The following is a 23,404-nucleotide window of genomic DNA, read 5'->3' as shown; positions in this document are numbered from 1 at the left end:
CCTTGGCTGGGGAACAGCACTGAATGCTTACATCAGAGACCACTGCACAAGGGTAAACCAGTCTTACTGTGGAGGATAAGCAGGCGTACTAAGAAGTAATTATCCCACACTGAGACACAGGAAATGTAGTCCCCTTGAAGGAAGATGGGATTAGAGGTCAGACACAACCGGACTCACATAGTTTCTCCTCTGATTATCTGTGCCAACATCTCTGAGCTTACGTTTCCTCATCTGAAACATGGAGATAATAACACTCAGCATCACTGGGAGAATGAAATGGAATGACGAATGTGAAGGTGCCTGTCCTGGTGTCTCTCCCCTATGAGGCAAGCCGTGATGGCTTGGTGAAGGAGCAGAGATGTCTGTTGGATGTGGCACGTAGTTACCAAGGGCAAAGGGAGGGGGTAAAAGATGGAGGATGCCCAAATGTCTTTCATTTACACACGTCGCTGAAATATGTCAGGAAGACTGTAGCGTGGTTGTTTGCAAAAGCTTTCTTTCACTAAATCTCATACACCTGACAATGACAATGCCATAACAGAAATGTACTCAGGTCGGCAAAAGTAAAGGTCTTAGATTACCTCACGAATATATGGGTATTGGTGGAAACTTATGAAGGGGTATCTAACTTGAACTATTGTATTGTTCCAAAAACTCGACATTTTAGTGGACACTGGATTTTTTCAAAAAGAATTTTTCGGATACCTGGTAAGCAATCTCCTCAGAAAACACTTACGGGTAGTTCTTTTACTTAATTGATTGGAATCTTTACTGATGGGAATTCCTTAGGGTGAGGGAAACACAAAAGCAGAGGACAAATTAGATGTGCTATAAAACAAACAACCCCAAACAGAGAGGGACCATTTCTTGAGGGGGCACTATATACTGGGGCTGGCAAGAACTTTTATATATATAAAATCTCATTTAATTCTTATAACAAAACTGCAAAATAAGTAGAGCACAGGCATACCTTATGTAAGGGACACATTCTCGAATATCTCAAATAATTGAAAATGCACATAATTCAAGACTAATCTTTACAAAGAATGGTACATATTCATTTTTATAAGCTAAAACAGCATCAACTATGGCAAGAGCAGATTTATTTAAAAATGAACCCTGTCTTTAGCAATAAAAAGGAATGAAGTACTGGTACCAGGTACGTACGACACAGGTGAACCTTGAAAACATTCTGCTGCATGAAGGCAGCCAGTCACGACACCCCACGTAGTGTGTGATTCCAGTTAAATGAAATGTCCAGAACAGACAAATCTATAGAGGCAGGAAGTAGATTTGTGGTTTCGCAGGGCTGGTGAATTTGCGGGGGGAAATGGGAAATGACTTCTAATGAAAACAGCGTTTCCTTTAGGGATGGTGGAAGTGTTCTAAAATTGACTGTGGTGGTAACTGCACAGTTCTGTGACTATACTAAAAACCACTGAATATTACACCTGAAACGGGTGAATCAGTGAATCGTATGGGATGTGAACTGATTTCATTGAGGTTTATACTAAACCCTGCCAGCCACTTTGAGAAGTATTTAATTCTTGGCAAATGTTTCAAATTTGGGAGATGACATCATTTCTAAATTCGTGGACAAATGAGATTGTGTTAGTATTTCCATATTGCAGCGTTTCAGTTTGTCGAATTCAAACTCACACAAAACGCTGCTGCAGCGGACGATCGTCCATTCAAAACGAGGAACTAAAGGCTCAGATTCACACAGCTGATAAGAGAAGGAGCCAGGATCGGAATTCGGCTTTGGTGGTTGGCAGAGTTCCTCCCTCCTCTGCAAGATGCGAGGTGACAGCACTGTGACCCTCCTGAATCTACTGTCATTTTAGAAAAAAATTGGTCAGTAGCTACTAATGTATTTCCAGCACGTGTAGTATTTTGTTAGGCAACGTGCTCAACGCTTGACATCCACTTTCTCAGTGAACCTCCCACCTTCCCTTTGGAGGCATTATTGTTACCCTCATTCTGCAGAGGAGTTACCCAAAGCTCAGAAGGTAAGACAACATGTTCAAGGTCTCGCAATCAGTAGTGGAAACGTAACTGAAAACCAAGTCTTTTGGACACAGGAGCCAGTGGTCTCAACCCTCATGCTGTGCTCTTGTCAGAACATATCGATCTTCCTGATGACTGACGGTCACATCCTTACGATGCATTTCCATGGGCAAGGAAAAAAATTAATATTCTCTGAAAACCTTCTAGGGCCGTCTTAACATTCCCGGTACCTTTCCCCTCCCTCACTAGTCCTTGGGATTGGACAGGAGGTCAGCACACTGACGTAAATGGCAGCCACACGACGACGTGCATTACTGGAGTATTTTCAGGTAATCACTACTGGACTATGACCTGGAATTGCTGACAGGAGGGAATTGAAACCTCTGTGCCTAGAAAGTTGCCATCACAAGGCATTAAGTATGTTTTTAACCTAATAAAAATATCTAATGACAAACAGACTTCAGGATGCTTTCTGGAAAGAACTCTAAGATAACAGAGGAGACAAAGACCATTTTTGTTCCAGTAAAGGCTCAATTTTCTGATTACCATACAAAAACTGGTGGCATGAAATGCATACAGAGGCATAAGTGGCTCTGAATGTCCTGAGCAGCACAGCACAGCAGTTAAGCATGGCTTGGAGTCAAATGGTCTGGGTTATCATTCTTACTGGTTGAGTGACACCGCATATGTCAGCTGTTATTAGGTTTGGCAACAAATACAGAGAACCCAACGTAACAGTGAGTTTAATAAGACAGAAGTCCGTTATTGTCTTATGTAAAATAATTCTGGAGACGCAGCCCAGGGCTAACATGATATTCCACAAGCAACAGAATCCAATCTCTATCTTTGTACACCTCCCTAGGACATGGTTCCCATTCTCAAAGCCACCTTACAAAGCACAGTGGCTGCACGAGTTCTAGCCATCATATCCTCATTCCAGGCAGCAATAAGAAATGGGTGGTAGGAGGAGGACAAAAGGGCACTCTCTCCAGGTGACCTGGCTCCCAACTCATCCCAGAAATCCAACACAACACTGTTTACAGCTCACTGGCTGGTATTTGTCACATGGCCACATCTAGCTGCAAGGGAGGCTGGACAACAGAGTTTTTATATGGACACACTGCCACTGTAGTGGCGTACGTTGGGGTCTGTTACTAAAAGAGACCAGAATGGGGCTTCCCTGGTGGCGCAGTGGTTGAGAGTCCGCCTGCCAATGCAGGGGACACGGGTTCGTGCCCCGGTCCGGGAAGATCCCACGTGCCGCGGAGCAGCTGGGCCCGTAAGCCATGGCCGCTGAGCCTGCACGTCCGGAGCCTGTGCTCTGCAACAGGAGAGGCCACAACAGTGAGAGGCCCGCGTACCGCAAAAAAAAAAAAAGAAGAGACCAGAACGGATACTGAGGGAAGAGGTCTCTGCTCTCCTGGAAAGACTGGTCTCTAACTTTAAGGTTCCATGTCCTCTTTGGAGACATGGAGATGCTCACTGTATCTCCCTCTCAGGACTCGTGGGGTGAGTCAGTGAGGTGCTGCAGAGGAGCCCCTTACCACAGGGAACGCAGGGCCCGGCACCGCTCCTCCTCACAGGCACTCACGAGCAACTTGAGCTACGTGCTAACTGGGCATCCTTAGAGGAGGAGGTTCTGGCCATCACTCATCCCCGAGCTCACCACAAACTGGTACCGACCAGGGCCGACACTCTGTAGCATCTCCTCTCCAGACTTTAGATTTGGGCCTCATAACCAATACTCTTCATTTTCTCCATCTAGGGAAGGGTTTCTTAACCTTGGCACTATTGATATTTTTGAGCCAAATAACCTTGGGCTGTGGGGGCCATCCTGTGTATTGTAGGGTGTTTAGCAGCAACCTTGGCCTCTACCCACGAGGTGCCAGTTGCACTCTCCCCTCCCCCAGTGTGACACCCAGCGTGCCTGGGGAGGAGGGCAAATCATCCTCAGCTGAACCATTACTCTTTCTGTGATGTCTGCATTCACAGAACATGTTTCTTTGACAGCAGCAGCATGGGTCTCTTGGGTTATGTCTTAGTGGCATGGGTCAACATTTCATGTTAAACCATGTCAAACCTACTTTTCCAAACTAGCAGAAATCCACCCAGCCATTTTCAAATGATCTGTTACATGCAGAAAACCAGATTAACTTAATTCTGCATGTCTACGTTACTATTCAAGTCATCACCTGTAACCCTGGCTTATGACTTTTGTGAGCCAATGAACATGGAACCTGCCCAGCAAGACAGAGGGTGAAGTTGCAGAATTGAGAATAGAAGCAGAGGAACAGACGGCAAGCCCCTCATTGTGTCTGATTTTGATGGCCAAGGGAAGAGAACCGTGAGGTCCTCCATCATTCTGAAAAGTGACCTTTCCTGAAGATACAAAAGCCAACTGCAGAAACATGAGCCCTGGCCTGCCCTCCCCATGAATCGAGTGTCCCTGTTAGCAGCCCACTATAAACCAGGAACATCGCAGAAAAAAACTGTGGCACACTAAACACAAGAGAAAAAAACAAAAAAACGAACAAGAAGAAAACACTGAAATTCCCCAAACCAAACTTTAAAGAAATCTTTGAAAATAGCCAGGCTTGTGAATAATGAAATAGCTTTGGGTACTATGATTGATTCTTTAAAATGCAGCCATAATTAAAGCAAGAAAGCTGTAAGTCTATTAAATTTTTTTCTTTGATACTGGAAAACTTAATTCATGACCTATATTTTATAAGAACATATACTTAAAAGGGATTTTATATGCCCTCTTCTCATTGAACTCAGAATATTGAATCTCTTCCATTTACTTAAGAAGGGAGGTGGTTCTATACCTAAATTACTCAGGGCTTCTTTTAGTCTACTGTTCATATATTAAGGTGAAGTGACTCAAAGGTATTTGTATAGATGGATGGAAGCAGCCGCCCTAGACTCTGCCCTCAGAAGGGACAGGATTCTTAGTGCAACGGTGCTGCAGTGAAAGCTGGTTTATCAAGCTTTCTGCTGATTATAAATCTTTTCTAACTGACAACTGTGGACTGTCTTGATTGATGGCCAGCATACCTCATGAATACTGGAGAAGAGTTCTTCCTGAGTGTCTCCTGGACAAACGCTAGGGGGAGGATCTGGCTGTATTTGAGAAGGCAAATGCGACACACACACGTACATGCATGCGTACACAGGCGTGTATACACGTGCACGCACACAAATACATACACACTCACACATATGCATACAAGGAAATGCTCCCTAGGGTGGCAGATTTGAATTGATCTTAGTATTTTCATGGGTGAAGTGGTACAAGGACAGTGGGTGCCGTAGTTGAGAGGAAATGAAAGGGCACGGGAGTTAGGCTGAATTTGAATCCCAGCTTTATCGCCCACCAACTGTGTGACTTTGGGGAAGTAACCTAACCTCCCTGAGTCTGTGTTTCCTCGACTGTAAAAGCACTGTAAGGATTGCATTAAGGTATAGGCGTAGAACCTAGACCAGAGTCCAGTACGAGAAACATTATGCAGGTGGTTACCCTGGCTTCTTTCCTGGGGGGGCTGGCACCGCCTCCCTGCCCTGGTCCTAGAGAGATGCTCCTGCGGCCCCTGCCTTCCCCAAGCAGCACTTTCGTGGGCTCAGGATGTGTTTTTCACCTCCCTTCCTCACTCCTCTGCAAGCTCCTCTGAGTCAGGGTCCGTGTCTGTTTTATGCATCCCTCCCTGACCCCATCCTTACTGAGCATCAGTGTATCTGGTACCGAACTCGCATTCCAGAGATATTTGTTAGAAGAGGAATAAATTGCCAATAAAGACAGCATTTGTTTAAAAATCAAATAAAAAGGGAAGTTTATTGTGATTCATATTTTCTGCCATTTGGGGCTACCTGTTCATTGACGGAATTTATTGAGGGGCTACCATGTGCCTGGAACTGTGCTAAATGCTGACAATTGAGGATGAAAAGACAGTCTGGTCCCTTGGCCTTAAGCTTATGCCGTAGAAAGAAAACCGAAAGTAAAATCCAGTTCATACTTGAGGAAAATGTATAAACCTATTAAGGTTTACAGTATTACCATAATTCCAAATAGATGGCATTGGTTACAATAATCCGGCACCATAAAATGAGTCAATATTCAGTATTCCCCCGTTCATCATGGGCTCATCGCAAAAATCTTACATGACCTCTTCTAGTCACCTCCGTTGTTCCCACCCTGGTCCAGGCCACAGACCTCTCGTGCCTGGAGTGCTGACATCTCCTGGCTGCCCTACTTCTGTTCTCCACTGAGTAGCACAAGTCATATTTTAACAGTAAAATCAGACTTTACCACTCTCCTGCTTAATACTACCCAAGGGATTCCTACTAAATTCAAAATGTAATCAAAACTCACAGAGCTCTAACTCAGGGGTCTGTAAACTTTTTCTGTAAAGGACTAGGTAAAGGATATATATATACACATATATATATTTAATATTTTAAATATTTAATATATATTAAAATATATATTTAGATAGTTTATATATATATTTAGGTATTTATATATAAATATATATTTTATAAATTTTAAATACATATATATCTAGGTAGTATATATTTTTGGCGTTGTGGGACATTGAGTCTCTGTCCCAACTACCCAACTCTAAGAGCATCATGTAAAAACAGCCATAGTCAATGCTTAGATGAATGCGCATGGCTGTAATCCAATAAAACTTTATTATCTTTATTAAAAAGAACAGGCAGCAGGACAGATTAGGCCCATGGCCCACAGTTTGCTGACTTCTGCTGGCCTATCCCCTGGAACTCACCAGGTGCCCCTTCGCTGACATTCTCCCACCACAACGCCCACCTCTCTGTCCCACCATCTTCATTCCTGCCTCAGACCTTCACACTTTCTGATCCCTCTGCCTGGAATGTCCTTGCTTGGCCCCTTGACACTGTGGCTCCTGCATTCTCACTGGTCTCAGCTTAAATGTCACCTCTTTGGAGAGATCTTCCTTGACCTCATTGTCATTCTATCACATCACCTTGTTCTATTTTATCCAAAGGTCTTAAATTACCTTGTTTATTCCATTCATTGTTAATTACCTTTCTCTTCCCACTACAGTGCAAATGCCTTAAGAGTGGAGAGCTAACTGGTCTCGGCCACCGCTGCATCTCCAGCACCTAGAACACTATCCGGCTCATAGACCCTGCCCAATAAATTTTCTTTAAGCGATTTTGCTGAATGAAGTGTCATCAGGAATTGATTTGAAATAAGTGTTTCCCTAAAATTATAATTGCTTAATGCCATTGTGGACCTGCCACTCTGTTGTATTCATCTATAACACTAAGAATTCCTGGGCTGTCCAGAGTGGATCCTCAGGGATCAGGGATGGATTTCAGTGGCATTGCAGTCCACCGTGCTCGGTGCTGTTAACAACTCAAGGACGTTTTCATATTTATTTTGTAGCTGCTCAACTGTCACCTCATTTCCATTTTGACTGGAAATCCCCATCAGATTTATTCTTTCAACATGTTGTAGAATGATCACTAAGCTTCTGAGGCTACCAATGCCTCTTTACCTTCTCTTCACTTTAAACTATTATGTTATTTTAATTAAGTTAATTAATAAATTTTAATTTTATTTTTCGATAGTTGATGTCATAAATCCTTCTCTCTCCCAAATGCGGAGGGATAGAAGGATGACTCCCAGCCTGAGACTAAAATATACCCAGCAAATTAGTGGGTCAGGGCTATCAAGTATTTATTTTTATGAGGAAGTAACCTCCATGAGCACAGAAGCCAGATCTCTCCAGGTCACTGGGTTATCCTCAGTGCCTCGAAGATCTGACATGAATGAGTATAAGGGTGGGTGACGGGCAGAGGGGAGACAGACATATAAGGAACAAAGATTTCATGGTTAGAGAGAAGAGCGATTCAAAAACAATGTGGTGTTTGTTTCCTGAGTTGGTCTCTAGCCCCACTGACTCATACCTGAATTTAGGCGGAGAGAGGGCTACAAACAAAAATGAGAAGAGCTGTTTTCAAAGTTCCCCACATTTAAGATGCGACACACAGTTTTACTGGTTGGGTATCCTTTGAACAGAATATAGGGCTCTGGACGTCCTCCCCTGTCTCAGCAAGCCCCGTGGTATCTCCAAGGCACCAGTGGACCAGCAACAACATGCACAATAGTGCCCATCAGGGAGGGGCTGGGGTATAAAGGAGGGAAAATAATAATGGCTACGACAAGGTTGTGGATAGGCTTGGTTTAGAGCCCCTGTAAGACATCACTTGGGGACCCCAGACATGGTTAGAAGCAACTTGGTGGACATTCAGTTTCTTGAGTAGGTAGCAAAGTCCAGATAACTCAACACTTTTGATACTCTTTATTTTCTGGAACTTTCCTTTTGGGAAGATGTCTCTGATTAGCTTATGCAACTCCTTCATAAATTTTGTTTTATGGTCAACTGCACTGGAGTGATTTGCATCATAATTCAATCTGAATGACACTGCAGCCTGTTAATGACATCTGTTCCTAGGCAACTTCCCTCCCCTAAGACTCCAACGATGACTCCAGGGGAGGGGTCAGAATCAACAATTTCAGTCCTCTTCCTCAGCCAGGCAATCTGGGGAGAAGTTTAGAGCAAGGCCGTTCACAGCCTACAGACACAGTTAGTGAAGTGACCACAAGCCTTAGAGATATTGGGTATAATCCAGAAATATAAATAAATGTCCATCAGTGTGCTCATATGTGAGCGGAAAGACTATTGTATCTTCATGCATGAGTTTAGCCAAGGTACAAATAGAATCCTCTGATTACAAGTGTCACCCCAATATACATCAAAATGTAATAAGCATATCATTTATCCTATCAATTCCACTTGCATGTATTTACCCTAAAGAAATTGTCACACAAGTAGAAAGAGACGTGCTCTCCCCTGCAGAATTGATTGTAAGTAGGGAAAAGTGAAAACAACTTAAGTCAACAGGGGATTGGCTGACTAGATGATGGTAGATCCGGATGCTAGCTGTTTAAAACAATGATGTCGCTTGATATTTAATGATTTACAAAAACGTCCGTAGGACGCTGCAGGGCGAAGAAAGTGAGCTAGAGAAGAGCACGCAGAGCTCCATTTCTGTGAAACTGGGTGTGTGCATGCATCCCTGTGTGTGGAGGTGCCCAGGGAGAGTCCTAGAACCATGCTCCCTGAGGTGACAACTGTGGTCTCCTCCGGATGGTGAGACTGGAGGGTAATTTTACTTTAAAAAAGCTGGGGAAGAAAGTGGAGTCTCATTTTTAAAAGAAATTTATCTACTTAAGAAAAAAGTAGTCCCATGGCCACTATTCCAGAAGCTCACAGGACTGGTTGGAATAGCTGAAAATGGAAGAACCTTTGATGTGAAAGTCTAAACACCAGCAGAGGAAAACCGGAGAGCTGGTGGACCAAAAGGCCACATGCAATTACTGCAACAAGTAAACAGGTGACCAGAAAAGGGACTCTACCACCAGGTCATACCAACAAACTGAGAATTCATGCTGAGCTAGGTCTCAAATACCAACTCTCGAATATCAAAACCATCTTTATTTGGCTCAAGCTGTTTTAGAAAATACCAACTGCCGAGCAAAGCTGAGCTCCTGGGACAGCCATTTGTCCCAGAGACCACTTGATTGGCTGCTTCCCTCATGTCTGCCATGGTAGGACTTGTTTAAAAATTAAAGTAACTGGGCTTCCCTGGTGGCGCAGTGGTTGAGAGTCCGCCTGCCGACGCAGGGGACACGGGTTCGTGCCCTGGTCCGGGAGGATCTCACATGCCGTGGAGTGGCTGGGCCCGGGAGCCATGGCCGCTGAGCCTGCACGTCCAGAGCCTGTGCTCCATGAAGGGAGAGGCCACAACAGTGAGAGGCCCGTGTACCACAAAAAAAAAAAAAAAAAAATTAAAGTAACTGAGACTTGAAGAACAGAAACTCAGGTGGATCCCAGAGATAAAATAAAAGACAAAGCCCCCTGCTCTCCTCATATCACCTCTTCAGGGAGGCTGGCTTCCCTCCCTCCTAGGATGAGGGGTCTCTATGGCTACACTGCCTTGCCCACCAATTTCAGTTCTGATTTATCTGTTGCCTGTCTCCCTGCTTGGCTCTGCAGACCAGGAGGGAATGAGCAGCATCTGGCAGGTCCACAGCTGGACCCTCAGAGCTTAGAATACTGCTGGCACAGAGTACATGCTCAGTAAAAATACTGGATGGAAAAAAAAAATAAAGGGAGCAAGAGAGGGTACGGGTCCTCAGGCTCTCAGAAGTTAGAAGATGAGGATTTCGCTGCTAATCCCTGCCTCTATTCAATAGCCTCAAGAAGTGTCAGCACACAACTAAGCAATGGGTATCTCTCAGGACTCAGAACACACACCTCTAGGTCCTGTGGTCCTGTCTTCTCACTAAAGAGAAAGGTCAACGTGACATTCATCTTTCTCAGTTATGTAGTTTGAGGACTATGATATTTCCCCCATTACCTCCCTCCCCTGATGTATCTCAAGCTGCCCCACCTGTCTGGGTGGTGGGCTCCCTTCTCCCAGCTGCCCCTGCTGACAGGTAGGGTGGCCAAAGGCATGGGAGCAACAGCCAGCTCCTGTATCTTGTTGGAAGGTTGCCCCTGAGCTTCTGGAACCCAGCTTGCTGAAACCCTGCTTGTGGCCCCAGCTGACCGAAAGGGCCTGGGAATTAATTAAAGCCCCTCTGGGGAGAGCTCTTAATGGATGTCTGCCGGGCTTACGGGCTGGATAGCCCAGCTCCCTGGATCCTGAGCTGGGCTAACTCCAATGTGTGTGTTTTATGTCATTTCCCAGAGCCCTCTCTCCCTAAGGGATCAAGCTCAGAACTGCGTGCGCTGGTAGCTGGCTCAACGCGGCACCTGAAATTGGCCGGCTTCCCTTTCCTGCAGCTCTCCCCACTCACAATCCTGTACCTGGCAGGTAAACCACCCGCCCTCAGTCCTCATATTAGGGTCTGTTTCTGGAAGCCCTGCACACCATTCCTCACTGATAGCCCTTCTCAATGGTGCCCAGAGGACCACCAGTGGCAAAAAACACTGGGGAGGTGGTGCCAGCAGGCACTGAGGGGCCCTGGTGTGTGTGTCCTCCAGGAGCGTCAAGGGTCCCAGCCTCTACCTACCCCCTACTCGTGAGGTCTTAGCATGCACTGGGCATTCAGAAAACATCACACTCACACAGAGCTCTCGTTTTCTTTGAGGAGCAGCCAGGGCCTGGGCGTGGGTCCCATAAATCAATGCCTTGCAACTCCACAAAAGGAACAGTCCATAATCTGCAAAGTTCAAAAACTATTATTTTCTGTTGATCTTCCTTCATCTAGTGATGATTCCCCAGAATAGCCTGGAGTTTAGTGCTGAGCAGCTAGAAATGGCCTCCTGTCTGCACATACAGATAAATATGGGTGACCTTCCTCCATGATGGACTGGTACTGATGGCATCTGGGTACACTGCAACATGAAAATGATGCTTGGTTGGTTGGGAGATGGATGTTCCTTCACACAAACTGCATGTCTTTTTGCCTTGCCTTGCCTTCCCTAAAGGATAGGCCGCCAGAATAATAAGAATAATTGGAGCATTAACAATACACTGGCATTTCTTGAACACTTATTATATTCCAAGCATTCAGTGAAGCACATTGCCTAATTTACTCTTTGCATAGAGTTTTCTAGGGTAGGTACTATTCTGCACCCACCCCATCTACAGACAAGGTGACTGAGGCTTCTAGCAGGTTCAGTAACCTGCCCACAGTCTCACCTTGTTAAGGAGCCTGGCAGAGCATCAAATGCAGCTCTAGGCCACAGTGCTATGTGTAGGACCAGCTACATAATTTCTGGGGTTCAGTGCAAAATGAAAATGCAGGGCCCCTTGTTGAACATTTATTAAGAATTTTAAGATGGCGACAACACAGCATTAAACCAAGCGTGGAGCCCTTCAGAGCCTGGGGCTCTGTGAGGCTGGGCAGGTCCCACCCCATGAAGCTGGCTCTGGTTATGCGGATGCAGAAGAAAAGTGATGTGAGCGATGAAAAGGGCTCCCATGTTAACATCGTTTAACCCTAGAGACGGAGCAACAGCTCACATGAAATGAAAAATGAATCAAGGAGCCTGGCTCTTTGGTCAGAAGAGCTGGTTATTTTATCTCAGGAGCTAAATCAAAGAGTCTGGGCCTGCAAAGAGTCTGTGTGAGAGAACGTGCCCAAGAAAGAGCCTGTGCCTTGAGGCCAGACGCGGACCCTGATTCTAGCTTGTCCACCAGCTGAGGGACTTTGGACAAGTTCCCGGACCCCTTTGAGGTTCAGTCTTCTCATCTGCCTCAGGGCAGAGTGCAGGAAATGATACAGTGATAGAAAGCTGTCGGCACACAACAAGTGCCCACCTAAATGTCGGGATCATTCAATGGCTATTTTCACCGTGAAGTTTGTGGGTCAGTTGAAAGAGTACATGATTTGAAGGTTGATGCTGCAGGTTGAGTCCTGAACACTGTCCCCCATCAGTCATTCGTGTGAACTGGGCAAAGTCAATGAACTCTTTCTGGGGTCAGCATCCCCCTCTGTGAAATGGATGTGATACAAGGTCTACAACACATAGGATTCCATAAGCCACAAACGAGAAGGACATTGTGGAAACAGAAGAGGCGATCATTTCTCTAGCCTGTCAGGGCTTGTTGTTACGACTTACAAGGGGCTTAGGTTGGGAGGGGACTGGAAAATGGGTCCCACCTTCTTTCCCAGCTCCCCACTGTCCTCGCAGACGCTTCGGGGGCCATCTGCCTGAGCTCTCCCACAGGGTGCTAAGTAATCTAAGTGTTTTTTCCTCTAAAACTTTTCCACAACATTTCCATATTTTTGACCTCAAATTTGACTAACTCCATGTCAATTTCTGCTTTATAGTCCAACCCAGAGGGTACTGAGAAAGAAAGCAATGACTCAGGCCAAATTCTGCAGAGCTGGAAGAAACTACTCCATACAGATATACAAGTCTTTATGTATTTTTATATGATAATACCACTCATAAATAGAAGTTTGAGGTGATTTATGTTTTGCTGGGTATGTGTCCACCCTAACCGAACTGCTTTGTGCTTTAAGAAATTCAACAAGCATAAAAGATTCCCTTTTGCTTTGAAAATACGATATGTATATAAAGCAATAACATTTGAAATTTCTTTCTCAAGCTTTAAAGAAGGGCCCAGTGGGAGAAAAACTGGACATCGTCTAATCATATACACACATAATATACAAAGACATATACATGCTCACAGCCGACTCGGATGTAACCACTGTCATTTACATTTAGAACACTCTTCCTGCCCATCTTGAGTTCCAGTCACTCACATTCAGGGCCCAGGTACCACAGATGGAAACTGGGAATCATTTTTCTGCTCTGCTCAAACTCCAGTCTCTTTAACAGCTTTCCCTATCGGTTCTCGTAACTTGTTCTGCACATCAGCTTGTTTAGGAAGATTTCCGTAAGCATCCAACCCAATTCTATGGTGTGTCTCACCAGAAGCCATCTCTGCATCAAAAGCAGCCCACTGAGTGGAGCCATGGGGAATGTCTGCCCTGAAGTGACCTGACCCACCTTCACCTGCCCGCTCTACATCTCTCCAGGACGCTGCCCATAAGGCCCTCTCCTTCTTACAGAATTCATTCAAAACCCGGAAGGGAGAGGGTGCTTCTGCCCCTGGGGATCTAACTGATGAAGTGCACAGAGGCCCAGCTCCTCGAAGCTGAAGGGAGCTTTTAGGCACCTTGCATATAATTATTCACCTGGTAGTCCAGGCAGGTTGCCATGACAATGCTTCCGGAGCCTCCCGTATCTACATGCTATTGATACATCCCATCCATTCAGTAAAGGGGGAAAAAGAACCAGCTAAAGCAGCCCCTGAGCTTCCATCTCCCATCGGCCTGAGGAGTGACTCCTATGCTTACAGCAGTTGTTTGGCATAATCCAGACACATCAACACTGACACTCTTCATGTGGCATGTTTTCACTCAAATGTATTTGAAAGCTTAAAATCAAAGTCCAGCCTTAAAATAGGGATTTTTCTACTTTGCTCTTCACTTTCTCAAGCATTATACTCAGGAGTGACTTCTGCTGCTGGTCATGGAATGCTTTAATTAGTAGCTATGGGCCAGAAAAGGGAGCTCTCAATTCTGAAACCTTCTGTGATAGAAAGGTTAAACATGGGGAGAAGATACCAGGAGTTCCATAGTAACCTTGAGTGATTTCTGTAACACTAGGTACATGTATTGCCAGAGAGAGAAATAAAATGCTTGCTTTTGGCCCTTTGACCGAAGAGAAAAGTTTTCTCTATCCATGTCTTCTAAGGAAAGGGAAAAAAAAGTCCTACCCATTTTCCCCAAATGGTTCTTATTAAAAGGCACTTATGAAGAGAAATAACTAAGGAGCTTGCAGTGGGGACCTTAATTTTCTTCAAAGTTCCACTATACCACAAGCTCAGCCTTGGGCCCTCACAAGGGTGAGCTAGATATTTACATGGTGTCCGACATCAGCCACACATGGGAGACTGAGATGTCGGTCCTCCTTGAAGGATCACCTTTGGGCACAAGGGAAGACACTTTCCTAGTTTGCAACACGCCAGTCATGTTCTGAGTTGCAGCTTTCCAGCTCTTGCCACTATCCAGGGAAATAATATGTCAGTGTTGATGCATACCAGCAATAAGTCAGAGCGGCAATAAAACAGTCTCCAGAATCCCCAAAGATCAGAGGATGCCACTTCCCAAGCCATTATGCAAACGGTAAGCCAACCTAACATACCTGTAGGTGATCCCTCCATGACGTGGCCAATGTAAGGCCCTTCCTGAAAGATCGGTCTGTTGTCATTCTGATCAATCACGATGACTTCCAGAGGGACTGGCCCCTCGAGAGTTCTACCGTTGACATCAATGGTCTCCACGAGTAGCTATTGGAGGAAAGAGATTGGGGGAGAAAGAAGGCATTCATTCATTATGAAAATTGAAGTCGGGTTCTCTGGAGAAAGAAAGTAGGTTATATCAGCAATTTTAAGAGCCCTTGGCAATATTCAAACGTTGGTCTCAATGGATAGTCACCAGCACTAGAATAGAAACTAAACATTACAGAATAAAAGACAAAGATCAGTTCATGTTAAGTCCCACTTGGGAAATTTACAATTAATTCATCAAATCTGCAAAGGAAGTAAAAAAAAAGCAAACACTAAACACCAGCAATCAGTCACAGCTGAGAAAATATGCTTACATTGTTTCTGCTTTTCCAACATCATTATGCTTTAAAGGAATGTTATGCTAATAAAAAGAACTGACTAAGCAGTTATGAACAGAGTATATTAAGAAATAACCGCAAGTGTTTATGGTAATATTTGGGAGAAATTCAGGGCAGTAAGTATTTATAGAGAACCTTCCTGAGGCAAGGAAGGTGCTTGCAGGGGTCCTGAATGAGACCTTGGGACTCCTGCCCACCAGGCCTTTATAATCTAGCAGGGATTTCACAATTCCATGTGGAACTACCTTCAGATCTCAAGGCTGAAGAAAATAGCATAGAAAACCCAGCTTCACTGTTGCATGGTAACAAGGGATTATGTCGTGGCTTTTCCAGTGAACCATGTAGACGTTATGCTCTCATTTCTGTGCCTGATACTTCCTTGATTTAACTCAGGGGCCACAGTGACACTTCTTGGATATCAGTGGTGGTCCCTGCATTGGGACCCTGTTGAGTATTTCTGTCAGAAAAGGTCTCTGTAGCTGCAATCCTTCGGAAATGGTCTGCAATTGGAATCCCAGCACAACTTCTCACTAGTCATGTGACCTCAACTCATACACTTAATCTCTCAGTTTTATCATCTGTAAAATGGGTTCATAAAACACTCATTATTAGGGACAATGGTAACCAACATTATCCAGGGCTTACCGAGGCTCTCTACTATATTAACTCACTTGATATTCACAGTGACCCTATGAACCACTTCTGAGGAGGGAATGAAGCCAATCAGAGGTTAGGTGGTGGAGTCTGGATTTGGCCCTGTGAAGTCAGTCTCCAGAGTTTACATTTTAAACTGTTATAAACAATGTTTCTAGATCACTTTATATAATGCCTGTTATGTAACTCATCTCAAGAATATTAGCTGCTGCTACTGTTGCTACTGTTGTTATCAATACTGTTGTCAAAACTAGCCCTAATTAGGAAAAGAAAAGAGAAACACGTTTGTTATACCCCACCTGAATGTGTTATAAACTGGTTTCACCCTTTGGAAAGTCGCATGGCAAAATTCACCAAATCTATGAAGGACTCACATACTTTGCTCCATTTGGATACCACTCTGGGTTCTATTTGAGACAGGTTGCACTACATACATGGAAATACTTTCTGCAGTGTTATTTCTGATAATGAAATTACACTGGCGTCCACTAAATGTCCAGGGCAAAAAAGACGAGTTGAATGAATGTGTTTGTAGCAAGATGCTAGAATACAGCCATTAGATAAAATAATTATTCAACTGTGTTGATCTACTTAGAATACTGTGTGAAAACACAAAAAATAGCATGTGTACTATACATGTGTGATGTACACATGTGGACAGAATTTGAAAGTAGTAAGCAAACATGAAACCAGGTATACATGGGTAGAGGAATTTGTTTTTCATTTTTTCTTTAACACTACTTCATCCTTTCACTAACAAATTCACACACACACACACACACACACACGCACACTTTGATTTCTGGGGTAGATAAAATAATGCATGAGTACCTTAGCTAAGAAGAAATTAAATAGGGAGAGCCTTTTAACATCTGCACACAAAGGAGATCTTACAGAGAATGAGCTTTTACGCTGATTTTTAAAGCTACTATGAGAATACTGCTAAACGAAGAAAATAAAAATCAAGCTTTGGGAGCAATTTCTTGTAATAATGAAGGTCTGGCCTTTTGTCCTCCCAAAACTGCCAAGAACTTGACTTGGCCTTCATCCTGATCAACTGCATCTCCTTAGTGTCCGTCTTTCCATCGTGTTAAGCTGGATCTAGAGTCCGTCCCACCCAGTTCTGACAGATCCGCATATTTGGCAAATGTGAATTCTGTTCCTCTGTCTTACTTGTGGCCTATGACGCTAGCATGGGGGATTAGGATTCAGATCCAAGATATGTGGTGTCTTTGGTTGAAATAAAGCCAGGTCCTTGGCTGTTTGGGGTGTGAATTTTAACCCAACTCCTACTGCCTACTGCCCAGTTTTCAAAGGGCAGCTTCATTCAGCCTTTCCTAGAGAAGGCAGAACTATTTTATATTTAAATAATTTAATCAAAATATTCCAAAATGTCATTATTGGAGGCAAGGATTTTTTTTAACATCTTTATTGGAGTACAACTGCTTTACAATGGTGTGTGAGTTTCTGCTTTATAACAAAGTGAATCAGCTATACGTATACATATATCCCCATATCTCCTCCCTCTGGAGGCAAGGAGTTTTGAGCAACTAGAAAGTTCGATAAATCCAGTCTCATGTTAATCATTTCACTCTAAACTTTGCCCAGAGGGTGGTCCTTCTCCCAGGGATCAAAGCAGAAACTCAGAAGCCACCCTCTTCCCCAAGTGAGGCCTTCTATACCCAGCCACTCCATCAACAAGTCGGGTCTACACTGCTTGTTCTGTCTCCTGAATTTGTCTTAAATCCACCCTCTTCTCTCCAAATCCATCATCACCTCCAGAGATTAGTTTCCGACACTTCCCACCTGGGCCACTGCAACAGGCACCTAATGGGTGCCCCTGCTACTAATATTGCCTGCCGTCATCTATTCTCTAAGGGGTTTGTGATGGTTAGTTTTATGTGTCGACTTGACTGGCCATGGGGTGCTCAAATTAAACGTTATTTCTGGGTGTGTCTGGATGAGATTAACATTGGACTCTGTGGACTCAGTAAAGTAGATGGCTCTCCCCAGTGGGGGTGGGCACCAGCCAATCCACTGAGGGCCTGAATGGAACAAGATGCAGAGGAAGGAGGGATTCGCCCTTGTCTTCCCACCTGAGTGCTGAGCAGGGGCCTCCATTCCTTGCTTGTAGGGCGCGGCCGGATAGCCATTACGCATGCACTAAGTATGCCGCTAGGGCGTATGCACCTAATATGCTAATCAGGTTTTGAAGCAGTGGCCTATCCAAAGTCCGGCTTGCGAAATGCGATAACCATACGGACGAATCAGGGACTTACACGAGTCCTTAAGCCCTTATATAAGCAGACAGGCTCGAGCGTACGGGGTCTTCCTTCCATCCGCCCGAAACCAAGCTGTACTCCAATAAAGTGTGATGCGAGAAGAATCTAGCGTGTGGTGATTCGTCATTCTGCTGGTCAGAAGTGGCTCGCCGCAAGTGGTGCCGAAACCCGGGAACCTGCGCGCCCCGCATGGAGGACCGATTCAGAACTCGACACACGGAGTGAACTGCCGTTAAGTAGTCCAGTTTAGGTATGTTTTTGCTGCAATAGAGCCCGAGATTTTTATTTTCGCTTTCGTTCTCTTCGTAGCTGTCGCACTTTTTGTCTGCGTGTGGCTACGGTGCCAACAGCCCGACCGAGTGTGTCTCCCCTGGCCATTAGATAGGTCAGAGATCTTCCCGCTTTAGCAAGTTGCTTATATATGAGAGTGAACTATGGGGAATAGTTCATCCGCGGAACCAACCGTTGGATTCCATGAGCCCATCCAAGCCCTTCTGAACGATCGAGGACTTAAGATTTCACATAAAACTATTAGTAAACTGTTGCAGGATATTGATGGTGCCGCCCCATGGTTTGCGGTGTCTGGAAGCCTGACTGTTCCATCTTGGGAAAAACTGGGGAAGGACTTGGCTGATCGTCACAAAATGGGGGAGCTCTCTCGAGGCACGTTTCCGTTATGGAGAATGATACATTCGTGCTTAAGAGAAGGGAAATGCGAAGATATTGTACAGATGGGCCGTAAAGCTCTTAGCATACATCAAGATAGTGCGTCAGAAAGTGAAAATATAGGGACTACGGTAGATAGGCCTAAGAATCCTAGGAAAAGGAGAGAAAAACAAATAGAAAAATCGGATGCAACGCCAGGATTGTATCCACTTTTAGATGAATTTAAAGCGCTTTATTTGTCTCAAGATGAGTTGAATCCCAAGGAGGAGGCGGATCTGGAAGAAGCAGCTGCCGAATATGAAAGAGGACGATATGGCAGTTCCCCATGTGCTCGTCCGCCATTTTGTGCCTCTGCGGGTGCTCGTCCGCCATTTTGTGCTTCTGCTAAATCAAAAGCTTTAACATGTACTCAGACTTCCGCTTTTATTGCTAGCGCCCCCCCTGGCGCTGCGGTTCGGGAACCGCCAAAGTGTACATTCATACCCAGAGAAGTCTGGTCTTAGGATCAAGATCCGATTTGGGTCCCGACAAGGTTAACAAGAGTCGTGGAAGATAATCCCAAGAACGATGTGGAGCGCTCAAGGAGTGACACTGGACTGGATACTGTTGATGAGCTTCCCCCTGCTCAAGGCGGAGATCAAGACGTTTTGGGGAATTAGCCGAACCTGGCCAGTCCCCATCCCCGTTCATTCTCAAAGTACCATTCTCCCAGTATTGTATTCCACTAGCTGTGAGATGAATACGGCTTGTGCTAGGCCACTAAGCACAGATTGGATGCTCTGAATAAGAGCAAGCAGATTGGAGAATTCCTAAAGGGAAATTGGTCCCGCGAGGCGGAGAAGATGATATTTAAGCAGAAGTTGAATATCCTGCAGCTGAATGCAACCAGAGTGGATCCAGTGACTCTTGGAGAATTTACCGCATGGCTAGCTAGAGCATTTTCCTTTTTTAAGGAATGGGTGGGTGTGGGACTGTTCGCAGCCTGCTGTTTGTTTGGGATAGTGTTGTGTCTCTGGTTGGTCTGTCGTATTCGCATTCGAACCCGGCGAGATAGGATAATGCTCACTCAGGCGCTTGTGGCCATCAGTGAAGGCGAGTCCCCCGCAGCCTGGCTCTCCACCCTAAAAAACATATGATCGCCCTTGCACAGAGGGGCCTTGCCGCCATTGCACCTCTATAGGGGATCGGCCCTAGGGGCTGCCTCTGCACGGAGAGGTCTCGTTACCATTGCACCTCCATGAGGAGCCCATGCCACGTGAAGACAGCCCTTGCACCCTGCAGTTCGACTGCGAGCATTGCACGCAGGAGGGTGTCTGCGAATGCAAGCGGAAACTACCGGTACACCGTGTACATACCCCGGTATGAGCACTGGTACAGGTCAATGTCCGCTGCAATGGTCGAAAAGAAAAAAGGGGGAGATGTAGGGCGCGGCCGGATAGCCATTACGCATGCACTAAGTATGCCGCTAGGGCGTATGCACCTAATATGCTAATCAGGTTTTGAAGCAGTGGCCTATCCAAAGTCCGGCTTGCGAAATGCGATAACCATACGGACGAATCAGGGACTTACACGAGTCCTTAAGCCCTTATATAAGCAGACAGGCTCGAGCGTACGGGGTCTTCCTTCCATCCGCCCGAAACCAAGCTGTACTCCAATAAAGTGTGATGCGAGAAGAATCTAGCGTGTGGTGATTCGTCATTCTGCTGGTCAGAAGCGGCTCGCCGCACTTGCTGCCCTCAATGGTCTTGCTTCTCAGGCCTTCAGACCCAGACTGAAATAAACACCATCGGCCTCCCTGGTTCTCAGGCCTTTGGACCTGTACTGGATCACACCACCAGGTTCCCTGGGCCTCCAGCTGGCCCAGGCAGATCCTGGGACTTCTCAGCCGCCATAATTGTGTGAGTCAGTTCCTTCTAACAGAATCACTGCTTCTGTGTCTCTGGAGAAGGCTGACTAATACAGGCTTCCAAGGTGTATTTTCAAAATTTTTATTTATTTATGTCACCCCAGAATGGACACCTCTCAATCGTTTCTCATTCCTCTTACGATAACAGCACATTCCTTTACTGCGACGTCTCTTTTATCACCTGGCCCCAGCCCACTTCTCCAAACTCATTTCACATCACAAGAGAGCCCCTCTATTTCTCATTATCCAGCTACACCAATCTCTCCTCAGTTCTTCCAACTCAGCCCATTCCTTCCCAGCACAGGTACCTTCCTGTGCAACCCTCCTAGCCAACATGAGCATCCCATCTGCCATCTGGTCAGCCCCCATCCATCCTTCAGATCTCAGATATCACTGGCAGAGAAGATCCTTCATTACCGCTCCAGACTACCTCAGGTGTCCATGGTTGACACTCCCATGGCACTGGTACCCTTTATAACACATTCCATAACATGTAATTGCTTATTTATTTGTGTGACAATTCAACTAATGTCTGCCTCTCCGGCCCCATCAAGACAGAGGTGGGGTGGGTGTTCGTGCCCAACAGCAAATCCCCAAGGCTGAGATTCAGTGCCCGGCACACAGCAGGTACCTGACTCATCGCTGACTGCATAGAGCCCTCCTCAGAAGAGGCAATCCCTCTTTAAGAGACTGGAGTCCAAAGTTTTGGCCTCAGCTTTGGCCATCTGTCCTGTCTCTCCATTCCTGGCACACAGGAGCTGACCGTCAGTCCCAGGCTCCATGGACCGAAGGCCAGTTGACTCTGTGCAGTCTTAACTCATGAACAAGAACCACAGCGGTAAACAATACCCAAGTACATTAAACTGGTTACTTGCCTTTTGAAAGAAAGGAACTAACATTTATTTGGTGTCCAATACATGTCTGGGCTTTTTATGTGTTGCCTCATTTGACTCAAAACAACCTGGAGAAATACCCACTGCAGCAAAACTCAGAGAAATTTAAGGACCTGGTCTATGGTCAAAAGCTAGTTTGTGATCCAGCTGGATCCAAACTTAGATCTGACTTGAAAATGTGTGCTGACCCCACTGTGCCCTTGTTTGCTAAATGCTCTTTCATGGACTTCCCTTACATTTTTAAAATTCCTCTTTACTAACTATGTTATTTACTTAATAGTTTTGCTGTACATAGATTGTTATGTTTCACTTTTCCTCCAAGGCAAAATTATCCATGAATTCAGGGGTATGGTGAGCTTATTTAAAATTTTTCCTAATACACATGAAAATACATAATAAAACACACCATGAGCCTTTATGTATAATGTGACACCCTGCCACAAGTGACAGTTGGGAAATACTATAGCATCAGCCTAACTACAACATGTTCCCTTCTGGAATGTCACAGACTTTCTGAAAAGAAAAGACTTGGACCTCTTATAAATGTAGCTCTCAAATGACCAAGGTGAATAAAATGGGGAGGGGAACAAGGTATGCAAGGTATGCAAAATTACTCTATGCAACACTGGAGACATGAAGGTACCACATGAAGGTACCACGTGAACTAATCACTCCACTTCAGGGGCCATGGTAGGTGGACACCAGGTCACTGAGTCCTGTGTATAGGGTGAGAGGGAGCTTGACCTCTGAAATGGGGAGGAGGTGGTGAAAAACCACAGGAGTCAGAATGGAAGTTACACTGCCAGAGGAGCTCTAGCTGAAGCACGTTGGGTCCCCTCGGCCACCATTCCTGAACCCCACTTCCTAGGTTCTCGATTGTCCTTCCATATTTCGGGGGTGTCTCCACCAGAAGTGGGAACTATCAAGTCACAACATGCAAACTGATGACTCTTCAAACCAATTACTGCACCATAATAATGGAGATGGGCAGTGCACATGCGTAGACAAGAATCCCTTAAAAAAACAACGCAACACAAACATAACGAGCCAAATTACAAAGCACGAACAAGCACACTGGCCTTTGGTGTCACAACAAGCTATTAACATCTTGCCCTTCATTTGGCTTATTCTCTTTGCTCTGTTTATGAAAGACACAACTTAGTCAGACAAAATTTGATACTGTGATCTGATCCAAAGGGATGAACTGATGAAAAACATGCTACAACGCTTTTTGGGTGAAGGCCAAAATGAAGACACTGGCTCTTAAAACACAATATTTTTTCTACGAGATGTGACCCCAGTAACAGATGTCAAACCTGGATCAATCAGATAAGAAACAAAGTGTGAGATACACAGTCTATAGACTCATGAGTCATTTTGAGTAAAATAGTTTAGAAAACACTTCAGTGACCTTTTGAACTCTGATAATTCTGCTTTGGGCTAAATATTCAAATGAAGTAAAACATACACAACACAGTAAATTACTTATTTGAGATGATATAGTTAAACTACTGGTTATCAGTGGAATGCGTGTGTGTTCACATGCTTTTCAACCAGAGGCTTTTATATCACAGAAAATGAAGAGAATTTATTAGCTATAACTCTAACATAACGTGACTCAGTTTCTCTTTTGGACACAGATACGATGTCTCCTACCCAAATGAGTAGGTGCCCCTCCAAGTTACCTCTTTGGGACATTAAAACGTTTTCCAATGTGGATGCTGCTTTGAA

The 23,404-nt window shown here is 44.9% G+C and overlaps 1 protein-coding gene across 2 annotated transcripts in view; it reads right to left on the bottom strand.

Moving 5' to 3' along the window:
- Positions 1-23,404, bottom strand: part of CDH13 (cadherin 13) — a 1,030,265-nt gene that overhangs the window by 349,217 nt on the left and 657,644 nt on the right. For both annotated transcript variants that reach the window (XM_032613947.1, XM_032613948.1), the window contains exon 6: positions 14,790-14,934. In XM_032613947.1, the coding sequence (XP_032469838.1) occupies positions 14,790-14,934 (145 nt within the window). The remainder of the gene's footprint in view (positions 1-14,789; positions 14,935-23,404) is intronic.

This window comes from Phocoena sinus, chromosome 19 (genome assembly GCF_008692025.1).
Source record: "Phocoena sinus isolate mPhoSin1 chromosome 19, mPhoSin1.pri, whole genome shotgun sequence".
Taxonomy (NCBI): Eukaryota; Metazoa; Chordata; class Mammalia; order Artiodactyla; family Phocoenidae; genus Phocoena; species Phocoena sinus.
This window is presented reverse-complemented; position numbering and strand designations above follow the sequence as displayed.